At 39.0% G+C, this 20,377-nt stretch overlaps 1 protein-coding gene across 1 annotated transcript in view; it reads left to right on the forward strand.

Annotated features, from left to right (window-relative positions):
• The window catches only part of LOC122920024 (mucin-2-like), a 354,839-nt gene that overhangs the window by 308,019 nt on the left and 26,443 nt on the right, over positions 1 to 20,377 (forward strand). The window contains exons 45-52 of the mRNA XM_044269233.1: positions 1,146 to 1,274; positions 2,749 to 2,847; positions 5,624 to 5,752; positions 9,727 to 9,825; positions 11,283 to 11,411; positions 11,489 to 11,587; positions 16,394 to 16,504; positions 18,767 to 18,868. Of these exons, the coding sequence (XP_044125168.1) occupies positions 1,146 to 1,274; positions 2,749 to 2,847; positions 5,624 to 5,752; positions 9,727 to 9,825; positions 11,283 to 11,411; positions 11,489 to 11,587; positions 16,394 to 16,504; positions 18,767 to 18,868 (897 nt within the window). The remainder of the gene's footprint in view (positions 1 to 1,145; positions 1,275 to 2,748; positions 2,848 to 5,623; positions 5,753 to 9,726; positions 9,826 to 11,282; positions 11,412 to 11,488; positions 11,588 to 16,393; positions 16,505 to 18,766; positions 18,869 to 20,377) is intronic.

The raw sequence follows: 20,377 nt of genomic DNA on the forward strand, positions 1-20,377 counted from the left end.
TGGGCATGTTTTCTTATGTAAATTAATCTCTAGACAGATTTACTATTGTGACTATTTAAAAAGTCGCAAAAAAGTCGCCAAAAAAATGCGCAATTTCACTCCAGTGAGGACCTTGCTTATCTTATGAGACTTTTTAATAGAACATGCGACTTTTTCATAAAGATGTGCGACTTTTGTAAAGCTGCTTACTGACGGATAAACTGCTACCGCCAAACTACATTTATTGCCGTCTTAAAGGGCCGATCATAAATCTGACTTGGCTAAAACTGACTTTAGCCATATGTGAAAGTGGTGTCAGCTGTCAGAGTAATGATAAATTTGGCCCCATGTTTAATGTGAAAGGTTCCGTTTTTAGAATCTGACACAGGACCTGATATTTAAATATTATTTTCTTTCCTTTCATGGACATAAAATAAAGTATAAAATTATATAATTAATTTTCTAGTATAACAATGATAAAAAATATATAAACAAAAATACCCCCCCCCCCTCCAAAATAACTATTTGAGTACTATTTATTATGGTACTGTTTAGCAGATATTAGACATAAGTATAAAATATCAAAATCTATGGTAGACAATGACCAATGCAACTTACAAAATCATTTTTAGGTTAATGTTATTCTATTAGTAGAAAAACAAATAGTTAAAGTAATAAAAAAATAAAAAAAATTTAAACTATAGGCTTAAAAATTCTGACCCCCCCTCTATAAATTACAGATATAAAAACTGTATGCAAGGTAAGTTGTCTTATTCACCAAAAAAGAGCTGCAAAAATCATGTCGCTAGCCCAGGAAACAAAGTTATAGCCATTAAACTAAAGAGTGTAAAACATTTCTAAAATTTGGTCCTGAAGACCAAATCGGTTAAAGTAGCTGTTCAAAAAAAAAAAAAAGGTATTCAGCTCATCAACCCAACACGACAACCAACACAAATCTGACACAGAAGCTCCAAATTTGCCCCTCGAGTCGTAGTTTTTAGAAGCTCCCAGTGATTTTGTGCCACACATAAAAGTATGGACATGTACCGAAGCTTGTTTAGTAGGGGCATGCTGCTTTTTAGTTTCTTGCTACTGGCTTGTACCCTTTGTAGTTAGGTTATATTGACAATGAAGAACAGTAAAAGTCTGCTCATTCTGCTTTACAGGAAGGAGAGTCCTTTGATTCCCCTGATGACAAATGTACAACTTATAAATGTGTGAAGTCAAGCGGACAACTGGTTACAGTTACAGAAAAAGAGACCTGCCAATATAGCAGTTCAAAGGACTGTAAATATGTAAGTATTGAGCCCCTTCAGCACTTTCTGATTGTAACAGAGGCTGCGGTGCACCGCTGTTCCCCCGATTACCGCTGCAGTCCGGGACACTGTTTGTATAAGTGATATTGCTTCTGAGGATTCCGCTTTACAGTGTCTATTTAGCCCTGGACACAGCCTGAGTTCGGATGGTGTCATGTTACCCTGCTCAAAGGGCAGCACGCATCACTCCCTGGGTGGACTGGGTTAGGTCAGGTGACCTCGCTGACCAACCCTAGCTCTCCTGCAGGAATTTAAGTGGTTCAGCCCTTCTCCCAGATGTCTCAGTGTTAAGTTCCTTGTCTTTTGCTAGAGATCCTGACAACCACTGGTGCTCCTGACTTGTACTTTAGTTCTGGACTTCGCTTATCATCTGATTCCTGCCTGTTTAAATCGTCTCTCCTGTTGCCGACCCAGATTGCCTGACCTGCTCCTGTGTCGCCTGCCCTGATCCTCTGCCTGTCTGACTTCATCTATACCTTATCCTTCAGTTCTGCATCGTCGCTCCTGGTAACGCCTCTTCCGTCTGACTACGGTTGTACTTGCGGTACCTACCCAGGTATCCTCTGGGCTGCCTGGACCAGCTGCCACTGACTTGGTTTACGCTCTGGAGTAGCCCCTGGCAACTACCCTAATGGCTCAAGCCTATCCTCACCACTCTAGTGAAGACCAGGTAGTTGCTCAGACACACCCTCCAGAGTATAGCCAGTCAGTGGCACAGTGGGTTCACATCAGCTAATCCGTGACACCAATTATCTGCTTTTTCTATGAAATTTTTTACTCCCTGCCTCCCCAAAGCCATAGCTTTTATTTTTATTTTTTTTATTTTACATAGCCCACATATGAAGGCTTATTTTTTGCTGAACAAATTGTACTTTCTAATTGCACCAATTAATATTACATACTACGTAGTGTAAAATTGAAAACAAAATTCAAATGGGGTTGAATTGAAAAACATAAACCTCACAATTTTTATTGTTGTTTTTTTTAATGGATTTAAAACAAACCTGTGCTGCAAAACTGACCCCTGACCTTCAATCTCTGCATCAGTATGATTTCAAAGAAATTATATATTTACAGAAGCTAGGCCTTACAGATATAACCAAAAGCTCTCCCGATTGCAGCATGGGGGAGCTGTTCAAGTCTCAGGAACGCATCACTCATAGGTTTTCTAATTCTCTGATGCTGTGGTCCCCTTTGACTATATCATCTGAGGGGTTAAATGTCTGTGATTGAAGTTATCACTGATAGCAGACATTAACCCCATGTGTCTGGCTGTATGGAACAGCAGAAACCCAGTAGCTATGGAACCTGCTACGCTTACAAAAGTGCCATTTTTAAAGACTGGACTTATGCTGTACATGTACGGAGGATGTCCAGAGAGAGTTAATGGACTTGTGCAGTGAAAATGCTTATGTTGAAGGATTTCAATATTAATTATGACTTTTCTATTTAGGGTGAGGAGTATGTGCCACCTACCAACCAGTGCTGCGGACAGTGTGTCCAAAAATCCTGTGTCGTTACTACAACCAATGGAACTGCTATACTTCTGAACGTATGTTGAGGTCATAGTTTTGGTGCTCAATTATGAATTTTGAAAAAAGCCAGTAATATTGATCCACACATCTCGAGATATGTTGATCCAAGAGGAAAGGAAGAACCCATCCATTCTGTAATATTATTTTCATTTCTAAGCGCTTGCATATTCTGAAGTGCTGTACAAAATATTACAGGATATAGTGACATACAATTACAGTTAAGTACAATGGTAAAATGTAAACATAAAGTAATAGGATTCCACAATCTAAGGAAGAGAGATGATACAATGAGAATATGGTTATTGGTTGTACTACTGAACAAGACAGTATTTAACAAACAAGATTCACATAATATTTAGAAATACGTGCAGAGTAAATTGTGTGGACCAGTCGCCCATCGAGATTATCAGTGATCAGAAGTACTCTGGGAGGAGATATTGTAGGGCAAGGAGGAAGCACAGAGAGCAATAGGATAGAAAATGTTCATACTGATATATGAGCTAAGTAATGTATTAGATTGCATTAAAGATATTGCCCTCCAAAAGCTTTATATGCTGGACGATAGTCGTGTGTATTGATGAAAGCTCTGTAAGAAGATGAGCAGCACTGTAAAGTCCTGGATATGGGAGTCACTTAAAACTGTGACTGCAAATGCACATATTCCGCCAGTTACAGTGGAACTATATAGCGTAAAAACAATAATAAACCTCCCCAATGGTCTTTTCTGACCTTTGAGTGACATGTCATAAAGTATAAAATATATATAATTAATTTTTAAATATAGTGAGTATAAAAAATATTCACAAAAATAACCCACCCCCTATAATAACTATCCCCACAACAATCTTTATCTTAATGCTTCACAAAATTGGACACATAATATATCAAAATCTATGGTAGTGTCACGGATGTTGTAACAGAAAACAAGAAGTTACAAATAAGGATCCGACTGGCTCGATCCGAAACTAAGGAACAAAAGGGTGACCCCTATTTAAGCCCTGAAACTCTCCCTGTCTTCTCAGCCCATGCAAAGACCTCTATGATAGAAAATTGCATGCCCTCGTGCCTCGACTGTATGACACCTTAACTCCCTATAATAGTAAGGGGACACGACCACCGGCTCCCTACACTTAATACGGAGGGAGTCAGGGTCACCTAGGATCAAGCAAACAGGAAAACACAAATCAATGAACAGACTTATCTGTAGAAGCATCAGTTGTAGCATCCAGCATGTACACACTCCAGGAAGTTGTATAAACCGCAAAGTGATGCAGTATGGGAGGGGATTTAAAGGGATGCAATCAGTGCAACTAGATGACAGCTGAGAGAGGGAAACGAGATGACAAAACAAAAGCAAAACAAAAGAACCTCAAGCAGGAGGTTCTGAAGAACGTCTGTCAGAGCTTCTCAGATGTCTGGCGGTGACAGGTAGATAATACAAAATTCTATTAAAAAAAACTATTTTAGGTTTAACGGGTTGTCCCACGGAAAACATTCTATAACCAAACGAGCACCTGGATCTGACTACGTTTGTAAATGCCTGTAATTAAAACTTTAGCATAGCCATTAAGTTGTTACCCAAAATGTATCTCTATAGCGCCACCTGCTGATTTTTCTTCTTGTTTCTCTGTCCATGTCGCTGAGGTGGACACACATGCTCATTTCTATTCTTCAAATTCCTCCTGAGCTGTGATAGGGAGAGAACTGCAGCAGAAAAGACATGCCCTCTTAGCTGCAGCAGAAAGGACATGGCCCTGAGCTGTCCGCTTGATGTAAAATTAGCATAGCATTTGGAACAATGAATAAGGAGCTCTCTGGATCCATGTGAGGTACAGGGCTAGTTCTAGCTTTGTTAGAAAAAGATTGTCATGTGCTGTATGATGTCTGATTTTAATTTTTATTAATTATAGGAAAGGGCATCTGTCAGCAGATGTGTACCTATGCAACTGGCTGACCTGTTTTATGTGCACTTGGCAGCTGAAGGCATCTGTGTTGGTCCCATGTTCATATGTGCCTGTGTTGCTGAGAAAACTGAAGTTTTAATGTATGCAAATGAGCCTGTAGGAGCAATGGGGACATTGCCATTACACCTAGAGGTTTTGCTCTGTCTGCAACTTCCGCACCCTCTGGACTTTGATTGACACGGTCAAGCAGGCGTTATGATGTTTTCACTGCATGACCAAGTCAAAGTGGAGAGGGTGCGGCAGTTGCAGAGAGAGCTGAGCATCTAGGTGTAATGGAAACGCCCCTATTGTTTCTTGAGGCTCATTTGTATATATTAAAACATCATTTTTCTCAATGAGGGCACATATGAACATGGGACTAACACAGAGGCCTTTAGCTGCTAAGTGCACATGTACAGGTCAGCCAGTGTCATAGGTACAAATCTACTGACAGAGGACCTTTTAATGTTAAAAAGTATAGTTTTTCAAACTATAAACGTAAAAACTCTGAAAAAACATAAATTATGAGCATAAGAAACTGTATGCAAGGAAATCAACCTTATCCCCCCCCCCCCCCAAAAAAAAAAAAAGCTGCAAAAACCATGTCACCTTCCAAACAAATAATGTTATAGCCTATAAACTGTGCACAACAATTCTAAACTTTGATCTTATAGACTAAAATTATCCTGATCATGAATTGGTTAAAGTAGATTGAATAAAGTCCAAATACTAGAAAAAAAATATAGACAGTACATACTGTAAAATAGCAAAAATATGGCTTGTACCCTTTTTGTAGTTAGGTTATATTGAGAATGAAGAACAGTTAAAGTCTGTTTATTCTGCTTTACAGGAAGGAAAATCTCTTTCTTCCCCTGATGACAAATGTACAACCTATAAATGTGTGAAGTCAAGCGGACAACTTGTTACTGTTACAGAAAAAGAGACCTGCCAATATAGCAGCTCAAAGGACTGTAAATATGTAAGTAATGAACCCCTTTTTTCTGTTTTTACTCCGTGCTTTCCCAGCGCTATATTAGTTTTTATTTTTTCATTAACATAGCCCAGATAAGTTTTACAGTGTAAAATGGAAAACATTTCCAAATTAAGCGGAATTGAAAAAAAAAAAAAAAATATATATATGCAAATCTGGCAGTCTTATTATTTTTTGTGAGCAGTACTAGAGATAAGTGATTTTTTTCAGAAATTCGATTTGCCGGTGCGCCAAATTTTTTTCGTGAAAGATTTGGTTTGATCCAAATAAATTTGATGCAAATTACATTAAAAAACGACTATTTCCTGGCTGCTGAGAGCCTCTATAGTAGCGTACAGGGTGGGCCATGTATATGGATACACCTTAATAAAATGGGAATGGTTGGTGATATTAACTTCCTGTTTGTGGCACATTAGTATATGTGAGGGGGGAAACTTTTCAAGATGGGTGGTGACCATGGCGGCCATTTTGAAGTTGGCCATTTTGAATCCAACTTTAGTTTTTTCAATAGGAAGAGGGTCATGTGACACATCAAACTTTTTGGGAATTTCACAAGAAAAACAATGGTGTGCTTGGTTTTAACGTAAATTTATTCTTTCATGAGTTATTTACAAGTTTCTGACCACTTATAAAATGTGTTCAATGTGTTGCCTATTGTGTTGGATTGTCAATACAACCCTCTTCTCCCACTCTTCACACACTGATAGCAACACCGCAGGAGAAATGCTAGCACAGGCTTCCAGTATCCGTATTTTCAGGTGCTGCATATCTCATATCTTCACAGCATCTTCTGTGAAGATACGAGATGTGCAGCACCTGAAACTACGGATACTGGAAGCCTGAGCTAGCATTTCTCCTGCGGTGTTGCTATCAGTGTGTGAAGAGTGGGAGAAGAGGGTTGCATTGACAATCCAACACAATAGGCAACACATTGAACACATTTTATAAGTGGTCAGAAACTTGTAAATAACTCATGAAAGAATAAAGTTACGTTAAAACCAAGCACACCATTGTTTTTCTTGTGAAATTACCAATAAGTTTGATGTTTTACATGACCCTCTTCCTATTGAAAAAACAGAAGTTTGATTCAAAATGGCCAACTTCAAAATGGCCGCCATGGTCACCACCCATCTTGAAAAGTTTCCCCCCTCACATATACTAATGTTACACAAACAGGAAGTTAATATCACCAACCATTCCCATTTTATTAAGGTGTATCCATATAAATGGCCCACCCTGTAGAACACTGTGCCTTGTAGTAAGACACATAGGGAGTCTGCTTTGGTAGTGAAATATCACTGCGTCGCACTTAGAATCACAGCATGCTTCACTTTTTTGGGCAGTTACGGCGCCAAGACTGACCAAATACCGTAACTCAAGTATCAACTCAGCCTTACAGGTAGATGTTAGCGTCAAGAAGAATTGCACTCCTTTTACACCCTCGTCAGCTGATTCCACATAGATGTCTACAGAACCTGTTCTATTAAACGCTTATACAAGTAGAGCCCCCGACAGGGTGGAGAGGGTGACCGCAGTAAGTTTGTGTTGACGTCACTGATTCATTTTCCCCATTCTCTGATCCGTCCGAACAATTACCCAGAAAAAACGGATCCTGTCTGTGGAGCATACGCCTTCACTGGGTCAGCATTTGCGCAATAGTCCATCGGTATTGCTAAAGGCGAAAAAAAAAAATATGTGGATCTAAAACAGAGATGACATGTGAATGGAATATTTGCATGTCTTCTGTGTTTTTCACCCACTCCTGCTTTTGGCTATCAAATCATAAACCAATATTGATACATACATTGTACATACAGGCCTTAAAGCTGCTACACAGACAGGATACGTTGTGCGTCTCGTTTTTCCTTCTTTCTGACATATCCGAAGAAGTGTCAAATAAATGATGTCAGCCAAGCCGAAAGCCAAAATAGTGGACCAGTCATGAAGTTGGGAGGGTGGGAACAGCATGAGAAGTCCACAGAGTGAACCTATGACATAGTAGTGAGGTGAAAGCAGCGTGAGTAGACCACAGAGTGTCCCAATGACAGGGTCTGGAGGTGGCGGCAGCATCAGGACACAGAGTGACAAGGTGACATACTGTGGAGGTGGGTGGCAATATCAGTACCCGCTAAAGATGGTGGGTGAAAGAAGGAGCACTTGGCTTCAGATGTGTGGCATCAGGCGGGTAACAGCATCAGAATAGTAGCTGAGGCAGGTAGCCAGAATCTCTTTTGTCAAATTGTTGGTGTGGCACCATGGATGATCTATCTAGTCTGATGCATCAGGCATTGGTGTGTGGAAATCCTGGCTGATCCACGCCTCATTCTTTTTGATGCAATGTCCCACTATGTGCTACATGTGGGCACTTTAAACTTTTGCTAAATGTCATATCAAATGTATTGTGGTATCATGCTGTAATTCTCTTTAACTGGCTGACAGTGTCATTTACCTTTATTCACCCCTAGGTGGTGCCTGCACCACTTGTATATAAAGCTGGTAAGGGTGTAAAGCTAGTTTGTCTGATGCTAATGAAGAGATGAGGAAGTTAATGGAGGAGGTGGAAATTTGTATTTCCACCAAAATAATTCAAAAAAGATTTTACCACATATAAGTGCAGCGCTTAAAGCTGAATGCAAGATTTTTTTTCCACTGAAATAATTCAAAAAGATTTTACCGCTTATAACTGCCGCGCTGAACACCGAATATCTTCTTTTTCTACTGATATACGCCACTAAAGGCTTTACCACATATAACTGGAACAGTGAACGCAGAGTATATTTTTATTTTTCCACGTATATACGCCACTAAAGGCTTTTCAACAAAGGGTTATAGGCTTTCAGTTTAAAAAAAAAACAGCGGCGCCTGAGATGCAGTGATCCGAAGTGAACAGGACATAGAGGAGAAAGTAGGTCCGTGCTGGAAGAGCGATACGCGGTCCTCCTGCGGTTTCTGTGCTGCATAGAAGTCCCCGTAGTGTCCAGTAAGCAATACCACGGATAGATGCGGGCAGGTGTGAATTAGTTCGCATTTTTGTGCAGGGTTAGTGCATAGTGTATTCACCTATATTGGTGCGCCGCTCTTATGGATGTCGTCACATAAGCGCGCAGTGTGTGAAACGTAAATACAAAATTTCACCACAACGTAATTCACTCCATACTGCAAAAAGGACTTTTCCACATATAACTGCAGCTCTGATTGCGGAATATATCTATTTTTCAACTGAAATACACCACTAAAGGCTTTACCACATATAACTGCAACAGTGAACGCTGAATATATTTTTATTTTTCTACTGATATACGTCAAAAAAGGTTTTTCAAGATATAAGTGCAGCAGCGAATGGTGAATGTATATTAATTTTTCTACTGATATACCTCACTAAAGGTTTTTCAAGATATAAGTGCAGGAACGAATGGCAAATGTATATTTCTTTTTCTAATGATATACGTCAAAAAAGGTTTTTTCTACATGTAAGTGCACCAGCGAATGGAGAATATATATTTCTTTTTCTGCTGTAATACACCAGTAAAGGCTGTACCAGCTATAACTGCAACAGTGAAGTGAGAATATCTATTTTTTGCAGTATTGAAATACGCCCCTATACGCTTTCACCAGAAATACCTGCAGCAGTAAACTTAGAATATATATTTCTTGTTGCACTGAAATTGGCCATTATACTCTTTGACCAGAAAAAAAATTAAACAGTGAAGTGCGTATATATATATATTTCTTGCTGTACAGAAATACGCCCCTATACGCTTTTAACAGAAAAAACTGCAACATGGCAGTGTGTATATATTTTTCTTTTTTTACTGAAATACGTCCCTATAAGCTTTTAACAGAAATAACTGCAATAGTGCAGTGCGTATATATTTTATATATTTTAATGGTCAATGGACCTGTTAAGTCAAAAAATGCTTATGTTGATTGATTTCTTTATTAATTATAACTTTTCTATTCAGGATGAAGAGTATGTGCCACCTACCAACCAGTGCTGTGGACAGTGTGTCAAAAAATCATGTGTTTTTATCACTCCGAGCGGAGACTTTAAGCCTCTGAATGTAGGTTGACAACTTATGAACAAATATTGACATTATATTTTAGGTGCTTGAGTATCTTATTATATTAAAGGAGTTATCCTTCAATATTATAAATGAAAATCACACATCATATAGAACATGAAATCCTCTTTCTAACAAAGCTATGACTGGCCAGATACCTCATATGGGTCCAGAGATCTCCCCATTCATTTCTCAAATTGCTCTGCCAGATTTATCTCAAGATGTTGGCTCAGGGGACATGTCCTTTCTCAGAGGGCATGTCCTGGTTTCTGCAGCTAATAGCAGTTGAAGGATAGAACTGAGCATGTGCGTCTACCTCAGTGAGGTGGACAGAGAAATTAGAAAAAGTGCAAACAGTAGGTGGTGCTATACAGAGAGTTCAATGAATAGCTCAGTGGCTATACTAAATTTGTATTGACATGCAATTACAGAAGTATTCAGATCCAGGTGCTGGTTTGAAAACTGTAATTATTTTTCATAGTACAACCCCTTTAAGGATTGGAATCACTCACAGTCACCTCTGCGCATAGAGCTGTTTATAGTCTGCTGTTCAATGATCTGCTATATAGAATGTAAGCACTTTTTTTTTTGGTCTTAAAAATTGTCCAATCTTAGGATTCACTGAGAATATGTAGGTGAGGCATTTGACTTTGGGGTGTTCAGCATTGTTGTCTTGTTTTCTAAGATCCCAGGGACTGATTCAAAGGTCTGAAAAATGTAAGAATATTCTAATATATTATTTCCTGACATACAGTTGCATCCACCATTATATTAGGTCGAACTTGGTAAAAAAAACTTTAATTTTCATGAAGCAAAACCACTGGGTGCCCACATCTAATATATATATATATATATATATATATATATATATATATATATACAGTACAGACCAAAAGTTTGGACGCACCTTCTCATTCAAAGAGTTTTCTTTATTTTCATGACTATGAAAATTGTAGATTCACACTGAAGGCATCAAAACTATGAATTGACACATGTGGAATTATATACATAACAAAAAAAGTGTGAAACAACTGAAAATATGTCATATTCTAGGTTCTTCAAAGTAGCCACCCTTTGCTTTGATTACTGCTTTGCACACTCTTGGCATTCTCTTGATGAGCTTTAAGAGGTAGTCACCTGAAAATTTGGAAAAAAAACTGTACTCACCTCTTCAACCCTCCACCACCACCAAGTTAGAAACAAAGCTCCAACAGTCCCCAACCAGACCATGTTTATGAACTGCCAGCAATAACTTGCCATACTAGATATTTTTAGTATGGACAAGTAGCTTGAAGCTTGCCAAATATGTGGGCAGAACAAGGCAGAAGAGTAGGGGCATGCAGCTTTTTTATTTTTATTTGACTGAATCGTGCCCTTCTGCCATTGGCCTATATTAGAGAACAGAAAAGTCAACAGAATAAATTTTTTCTTAACAGACTGCTCATTCTGCTTTATAGGAAGGAGAATCTTTTTCATCCCCGGGAGACAACTGTACAACCTATAAATGTGTGAAGTCAGGTGGACAACTTTTTACAGTTACAGAAAAAGAGACCTGCCAATATAACAGCTCAAGTGACTGTAAATATGTGAGTAATGGACCTGTTCAGTAAAATGTTTATGTTGAATTATTTTTTTCATTATTAATTATGACTTTTCTATTTAGGGTGAGGAGTATGTGCCACCTACCAACCAGTGCTGCGGACAATGTGTCCAAAAATATTGTGTTCTTACAACACAGGCCGGGGTTACTAAGCTTCTTAATGTAGGTGGACATCTATTATTTATTTATTTTATGTAGTGAAAATATAAAAATTTCCTCTAAACAGAAGAGACATTTTTCTGCTTCATAAATTGCACAAATTACCGGTATACAAATTAGGAGAATTATTACATCTTGTGAGAAAGTTGATTTTGTTTTGCAATGTTAAGGGTTCTTGGCCATGCCTTTTTTAACCTTTATTTTTATTGATCTAAGAAATAAATAGTAACAGAAAAAAAATACATAAATATGTCAATTAGTACCAAAATACTGAAAAAGCTAGTAAAACAATCCAGAGTTTAAATAATCCAAATACTTTTATTAGACTATGACTGACTGTTAAATTCTATTTTAAAACACTTGTCTTACCCCTTCCCACACCATGGCATAAATGTACAGCATGGCCGTAGCATACTGCTGACACTCTGTCGCAATAGCCAAGATTGGAGCAAGGACTTTTTCTGCCTGTTTAAACTCTTAAAAGCCACATTAAATAGTGACTGCGGCATCTAAGTGGCTTATAGTGGGAGGGTCCCACCTCTGTACCTCACAGGCGCGCGTTTACAGGATCGGAAGGTAAGCGAGTGGATCTCCAGCCTGCCAGCGGCGACCGTTCGCTGGCAGGCTGTAGATGCATTTTTTTTTTTTAACCCCTAACAGGTATATTAGACGCTGTTTTGATAACAGCGTCTAATATACCTGCTACCTGGTCCTCTGGTGGTCCCTTTTGCTTGGATCGACCACCAGAGGACACAGGCAGCTCTGTAAAGTAGCACCAAACACCACTACACTACACTACATCCCCCGTCACTTATTAACCCCTTATTAACCCCTGATCACCACATATAGACTCCCTGATCACCCCCCTGTCATTGATCACCCCCTTGTAAGGCTGGCTCTATTCAGAGGGCCGTATGTGTTTTGCGGATCCACAATTCGGGTCTGCAAAACACATACGGACGTCTGAATGGAGCCTTAAAGGGGGGTGATCAATGACAGGGGGGTGATCACCCCATATAGACTCCCTGATCACCCCCCTGTCATTGATCACCCCCTTGTAAGGCTGGCTCTATTCAGAGGGCCGTATGTGTTTTGCGGATCCACAATTCGGGTCTGCAAAACACATACGGACGTCTGAATGGAGCCTTAAAGGGGGGTGATCAATGACAGGGGGGTGATCACCCCATATAGACTCCCTGATCACCCCCCTGTCATTGATCACCCCCTTGTAAGGCTCTATTCAGAGGGCCGTATGTGTTTTGCGGATCCGATCCATGTATCCGTGGATCCGTAAAAAACATATGGACATCTGAATGGAGCCTTTCAGGGGGGGTAATCAATGACAGGGGGGTGATCACCCCATAAAAACTCCCTGATAACCCCCCTGTCATTGATCACCCCCCTGTAAGGCTCCATTCAGACATTTTTTTGGCCCAAGTTAGCGGGAATTTTTTTCTTGTTTTTTGTTTTTTCTTACAAAGTCTCATATTCCGTAATTTTTTTAGACATTTATATTCCAGACTTCTTCTCATGCTTTAGGGCCCCTAAAATGCCAGGGCAGTATAAATACCCCACATGTGACCCTATTTCGGAAAGAAGACAACCCAAGGTATTCGCTGAGGGGCATATTGAGTCCATGAAAGATTGAAATTTTTGTTTCAAGTTAACGGAAAGGGAGACTTTGTGAGAAAAAACTAAAAAAATCAATTTCCGCTAACTTGTGCCCAAAAAAAAATAATTCTATGAACTCGCCATGCCCCTCATTGAATACCTTGGGGTGTCTTCTTTCCAAAATGGGGTCACATGTGGGGTATTTATAGTGCCCTGGCATTTTAGGGGCCCGAAAGCGTGAGAAGAAGTCTGGGATCCAAATGTCTAAAAATGCCCTTCTAAAAGGAATTTGGGCCCCTTTGCGCATTTAGGCTGCAAAAAAGTGTCACACATCTGGTATCGCCGTACTCGTGAGAAGTTGGGGAATGTGTTTTGGGGTGTCATTTTACATATACCCGTGCTGGGTGAGATAAATATCTTGGTCAAATGCCAACTTTGTTTAAAAAAAATGGGAAAAGTTGTCTTTTGCCGAGATATTTCTCTCACCCAGCATGGGTATATGTAAAATGACTCCCCAAAACACATTGCCCAACTTCTCCTGAGTACGGCGATACCAGATGTGTGACACTTTTTTGCAGCCTAGGTGGGCAAAGGGGCCCACATTCCAAAGAGCACCTTTAGGATTTCACAGGTCATTTTTTACACATTTTGATTTCAAACAACTTTGCACACATTAGGGCCCCTAAATTGCCAGGGCAGTATAACTACCCCACAAGTGACCCCATTTTGGAAAGAAGACACCCCAAGGTATTCCGTGAGGGGCATGGAGAGTTCCTAGAATTTTTTATTTTTTGTCACAAGTTAGCGGAAAATGATTTTTTTTTTTTTCTTACAGTCTCATATTCCACTAACTTGTGACAAAAAATAAAACCTTCCATGAACTCACTATGCCCATCACGAAATACCTTAGGGTGTCTTCTTTCCAAAATGGGGTCACTTGTGGGGTAGTTATAAATAAACCGTTAAAGTTGTGGAGTGCCGATTTGTAAAAAAGGGCCTGGTCACTAGGGGGGTATAAACCTGTGGTCCTTAAGTGGTTAAATGAGTACAGTAAATTAATCACCGCCTAAAGTACGTGACACATATCATATTTTGAAAATGGGGCAGCTTATTTAGAGCCAAAATTAACTGTGCTCTTCAAGGATTAAAAAAAATAAAACTTGTATGCGTTATTCTTTGTAGAGATGGAAGGATAAATATGTAGCATTTATTGAATCCCATGGTAATTTTTGAAAATTATATTAATATCTTAGCATTACCTAGGGTTGAGTGTCCTTATATTTTGCCTATTAAGCAGAAAGTTGAGAGACAGTCTCAAGAATTATAATAACATGATCAGAGATCTTACAAATGTTCCAAGTTGTCTGTAACTACCTGTGATCCATGTGGAAACTGACATTGCATGTGACTTCGTCTCAAACTTGTAAGCTTAGGCTACTTTAACATTAGCACTATTTAATTAATTTGTTCTGCTTCATTATAGGATCAGAGCAATGAAAATAGCATAAATGCTGGATCTAGCAGAGTGGTGCCAGACAGACCCAATTATCTATGATGGGGTCTGCCAGGTATCTTTTTGGGAGTCTGGAGTTTTATCAGACAAAAAAGTTCTGCATTCAAGGCTATTTTGTCCAATATTTTGGATGGCTAATGAAGCCTGACAAAGATGCAAACTCAGACTTATTGCATTATGTTTATACAATGAACTTAGCAAAAGTTAGCTCCCATTAATGGGTACTGCAGGAAGGTAGAAGTTCATTATTTTGCAAGTCTACCCGGATGTTGGCGTTTTTTATTAGAAAAACACAGCTCTGGCCACCAAACCTTCACCTGATTTCATGTACAGTACAGTTGCACAAAAAAAGTAAGTGAACTCTCTGGACGTTAAACTCAATGTAACTACACTAATAACACACAAAACAGTTGTACTGATCATATATCTTATTGCCCACACTGAGTAAACATCCACACCGCAGAGGGAAAACGTAAGCAAACCTCTCTGTTAATGACGTTTTCAAAAGTCAATACAGTAGGCAAAAGATTAAGAAGCTGAGATTGGAAGTGTGGTTTTCACAGGCGCTTTGCCCAGTAAAGGCACACAAAGACTAGTTACTGAAAAGTCTTTCCTTATCATGAAAAATTGGCTAGTGTAAACCATTTTGCCCAAGTCCAGTTGTATGTTTCACAATGCTTCTGAAAAAAATATCTATGGAGCGATGAGAAAAAAATTGAGATTTTAATGGACATGAATGCTACAACTGTTAGTGTTTTATTACTTTAGTTAGATTGGTTTGGTCTAAAAGTGTGTACACCACAGGAACCCACACCAATCTTCAAAATGGTGGTCCATTGTCCCACCTGGCAAAGGAGAATGACTGGAAATGTGGCCATGTATTTGCACTCCACTCTCCACCTCTATCCTTTCACTCCTGTAAGGAGTGCCCCCTGTGTGTGAACTGTGATGTAGAGTTTCCCCCTGATACCGGGGATTGCAACTCACCAGATTGAGTGCTGAACCAGGCACAATGCTATAAAACAATGCCACAATGGATTGTGGTTTCAGAACAGCTCCCTTAAGCCACTGGTGTCCAATGCCGTTTCTCGAAAAATATGTGCGATATTAGATAAACATAAAAACTGGCAAAGGATGGGGTGTTAATATTTACCACACTTTAATAAATAAAATATATAAAGCATATCTCAAAAACAAAGTCTGAGTAAGTCGAAGGTTCATTTCGCGAAACACGTTGCAATAGACCCATTCACTTTGTTTTTAAGATACTGTGTATGTTTTATAAATTTTATTTATTAAAGAGTGGTAAATCATAGCGTCCCATCCTTTGCCAGTTTTTCTGTTTATATAATATTGCATGGAAACAGCTACCTCACCAAGTGTGATAGAGTCATTGAACCCCGTTCTACAGATGGAGGTGGGTCCCAGATGTGTCTGCTGCAGCTACAGTATTAGACATATATGCTATACATGTCTAAAATGATAATACATCTTTAGTAGAACTTGGGAAGGCAAAGTTTTGATCATTGTTTCTTTCAATTTAAGAAATCAATCAGCACTGAAGTTGGAATTAACAATGGTCTTGAAACTTTTTTTCAGCATAATGAACATTGAGCACTAAAACTGTTTTAATCTGATTGCATCCAACAATTAAAATGAATCTCTTTTTTTCTTTTGTTTAAAAGGAAAGTGAAGTATTCATGGATGGACCGTGTACAACATATCAGTGTGTTAATATAAATAATCAACTTATGGCACTTTCTTCAACAAAGATTTGCGATTCTGACTGTGGTCCGGTAAGTTACAGTGAATATTAATATTATAGTTTTGTTTTTCATAAATTAGCTGGATTCATTTAAATGGTTACTAACTTTTTGCACATATCAATGGTACAAGCTACCATAAGAGATTCAGTAATATATCTTGTGAAAAATGTCTTGTTGTTCTGTTGTTTTTCTTTCTCCCCCTGCTTGCTATACATTTTTCTCTTTAAAACTTCTCTTGAATACATCTCCATAATAAGCATCTCAAAGAAGTAACTGTTATATTGGTTGCTCGTCCCTACCACTGTCCTGCTATCCTGCTATCACCCTTCTTCTGATACTACACCTTCCTCTGCTTCATTTTGGAGGATGTGCCCACCAGAAACACCGGCCTGCTCTTCCTTGCAGGCCACAGCCTTCTTCATGTCGGCATGGCCTCTCCACTCTCTCAGTAGGACAGGCATGCCCTTTTCCTCCTGGTTCCTAGAGGGCCAGAGCGTGCAGCCTAATTCATACCAGCCAATGGCTAGCCATTTTTGTGTACTCAAGACACCTTCCCCTATGGGAAGGTGGTTTAGCAATAGGTTGTCTATCTTGCTAGTTCCCTTCTAAGGTGTGCTGTATTCATTTGTCTTCCTGTATACCGATTTCTGCTAATTTTCTGGATATTGACCCTCTGCTACCTGATCTGATCTGTGCCTGACTTCTGTACTGACTTATCATTTCTGACACCTGCCTTGATCTTGGACTGTTTATCAGATTGCTTGTACTCTGCCTGCTCTGACCTTAGCCTGTCTCTGACTATCGTTTTGCCTGTTCCATCAGTGCTGTGAACCGGCGTCTCTGACCTTAGTGGGTCAGGTGTCAATAATACAGATTACTCCAGAAAGTAGCGGTCTGGTGGTTCACCTGCAGCAAAATCCAGATCCCTGAATAGGGTAGATAACAGGGGCTGCCAGGATAATGACTTTAGGAGTAGCCCAAAGTCAAATCTGTTGGTAGACAAAGTCATATCTTACCCACTGCTGTAACAGTATCAGAGTACAAATCAGTATATGGAGAGGAGGAGGAGTAAGCAGGAGCTCAGAGAGACAGGAGAATCAAAGAGACACTTCTGTCTCAACCAAAGTATTTTATTAACATGTATACAGGTCAGTAGCTATCGGCAATGTCCTCCATAATCCTGTGTGTGCTTCTGAGCGAATGACAGAAAAATAAGAAGCAGAATCTGCTCTACATTCTGTGTGCAGAGGATGGGAGACACTGTCCATGCAGCAACTCTTGGAGAACTGCAAATTGAAGATCTGGCATACATATAAGAAATTTGCTATAATATGCATGTGATACATGTGACATAATGACCAGAAATAGTCGGACTCCTCATGTAAAATATACTATACTATCGATTAATACAACATTTGCTGAAAGGTTAGGTATGCTTTTACATTTTAGCCACAAGAGGCAGACCTCACACTTCTACTGACCTTAATGTAGATCTCCATATAACTGAGATTTTTCAAGAGAAACAGTGCCATAATGCAGATATGGAAAATACTAGCTGGAAGAAAGTGTGTGTTCCTATAATGGAATCTTCTCTGTGATCAAAATTTAAATGCTACATAGTCATAATGCTTAGAGAAATGTTTAAGGGTCTACCCTACAATGAATGTAAAAAAAAATCATAAAGTACAGGACAATCTTTTTCTTGCTAAGCTCTAGCCATAGAGCCACAGCTTTCCCCATTCATTGCTCTTATTGCTTTGCTAGATGTTCTTCAGGCTGGCAACTCAGGGGACATGCCCTTTCTCCAAATAATGGAAAGATTTCCACCTGTTCTGTATTTTTTACCCACACCTGATTTTGGCTCACAATAACTGATGGAAATAACTGATCAAGTAACTGAAGTGTGAACTCAGCCTAATTAGACCAACCGTGTAATGATTTACATACAGTATCTGCTTGAGACATAACTGCATGCTGAGTTTTGCAGCAATTTGACATTTCTATCTAGGTGTGTTATTTTTTTTATTTTTTATTTTTTGTACTTTTATGCATAATATGTGTAAAAATGTCACTAACTGTTGAGATATTTACATGTTACTGTCTTCTGTTGCTCGAAATCCACTGGTATTTTAGTTATATAGATGATCCCCTCAGGGCCCATCCATGTCAACCTTGTGGTCCTTTAAGGGAATCCAGAACTGACTTTCCATATCACCTTGTTTTAGGGGCATTTCTAGGTTACAACAAAAGAACAAATCAATTTAAACTGTGAATCTCATTTTCTGTATCTAGGGTGAAACTTATGAAATTACTGACAAAAAAGTATGCTGTGGAAAATGTGTCCAAATATCATGTGTGTTTTTGACATCTTTGAATAAAACTACAACTTTACAGGTATGTTTCAAAGATAAGCTTTACATTTCAAATATATTTATGGTGGGTGTTAGAAGTACATCAAAATTCTAAAGGTGGAACAACAAGGATTTCAGTGTGAAGTAGTTTAGTTGGATGAAGGGAACTACTATGGGAATCAAGTCTGTCCATTGTTATCTCAACCATAGGGCATTGAGAAGATGTTGTGCTAAATCTTTGCTTATTAAACTATGGATGATTAAATAGACTATATTTATCTGACGTTTGAAGTGCTACTATGTATACTTTTTGGAAGGAAAGCTGAACCATGTGAGTTTTTCACAGGTTTGCTTTCTCTCTATCTCTTTTTTTTCTTTTCTTACACATGGAATTGCACATCTCTATGGTGGGCTATGTCTGTCTGAAAGAAGGACATAGCAATTTCTATAATGGGACTGTTGATTGCACACGGGTGATATTTGTATTTTGTGGATCTGTGGTTTCGTCAGCGCAAAAAGGATAAGGTTGAGTGCATGTAGAAAATTGAGAATTGACGTGCTTAATTAAGAAACTTGATACCTTTATTAATAAGTGGGTATGAGCAAGAGTGATCAATATACTCAGATGCTCTGATATAAAAAGGCAAACAATGAACCTCCTATTATAGATAAGTGGTACAATAATAAATCACTATAGGAACGGGGATGGTTGTGGGTAAGTCTGTGGGAAAAATTCTCTCCCTAGACGACCCTACGGAACTATGTCCTGAAGCACAGGGATGTCCCCTAATGGTGGAGACACCCTGCCCCCGTACCTAAGCCTAGATGTGGCCCTAGTGATGCCCTACTTAGCAAAGCTGGATCGGGAAATATTAATCCAGTGAAACTAAACAAAAAGAATAAGTCTAATGTAAATAATAAAAAGACACAACCCCAACGCGTTTTGGCTGCATACAGCAGCTCATCAGGAGGTGATGACAGTGTAGTCAACGTAGGGAATAAAGTAAGCAAAATTTTTTTTATATATAAAAAATTGGGCTTAGAAGGATGAGATGGTACTTAGCTCCTTAGCATACTTGATGGTGCTGTGTATACAGATATGTACCTCTTGTCCGTATGTATGATGAACTCAGACAGAGGGGGGCCCTGTAGGAAGCACAGCTGGTATGCTGGGAGGCTGGAGGGCATGTAGCCTAAAAAGACAGGATTTTCTTACAATTTATTTCAGAGAGACACTAGGCTTGAGCAAATTGAGCTTCTGGCCATAGATCTGAAGTCGATTCGTTCAAAAACTGTTTTATCTTTTTAAAATCTGTTTATTGTATTTTAAAACATAAAAAGGGTGTATTATAAAACATGGACTACAAGACCAACTGTATGGACAATGCTCCATAGATGTTACAATACACTGGGACAGATTCATGCAGGCATGTGCAACCAAGTTTAAAACAAAGCAGTCCAGAATCAAGGTTGTAACATACATTGTACAAAATTATGACAGAGTCATAGATGAGCGCCACCATCTGTGGATGCGATATTAGTGGAAACCAAA

This window comes from Bufo gargarizans, chromosome 10, assembly GCF_014858855.1.
Source record: "Bufo gargarizans isolate SCDJY-AF-19 chromosome 10, ASM1485885v1, whole genome shotgun sequence".
NCBI lineage: Eukaryota > Metazoa > Chordata > Amphibia > Anura > Bufonidae > Bufo > Bufo gargarizans.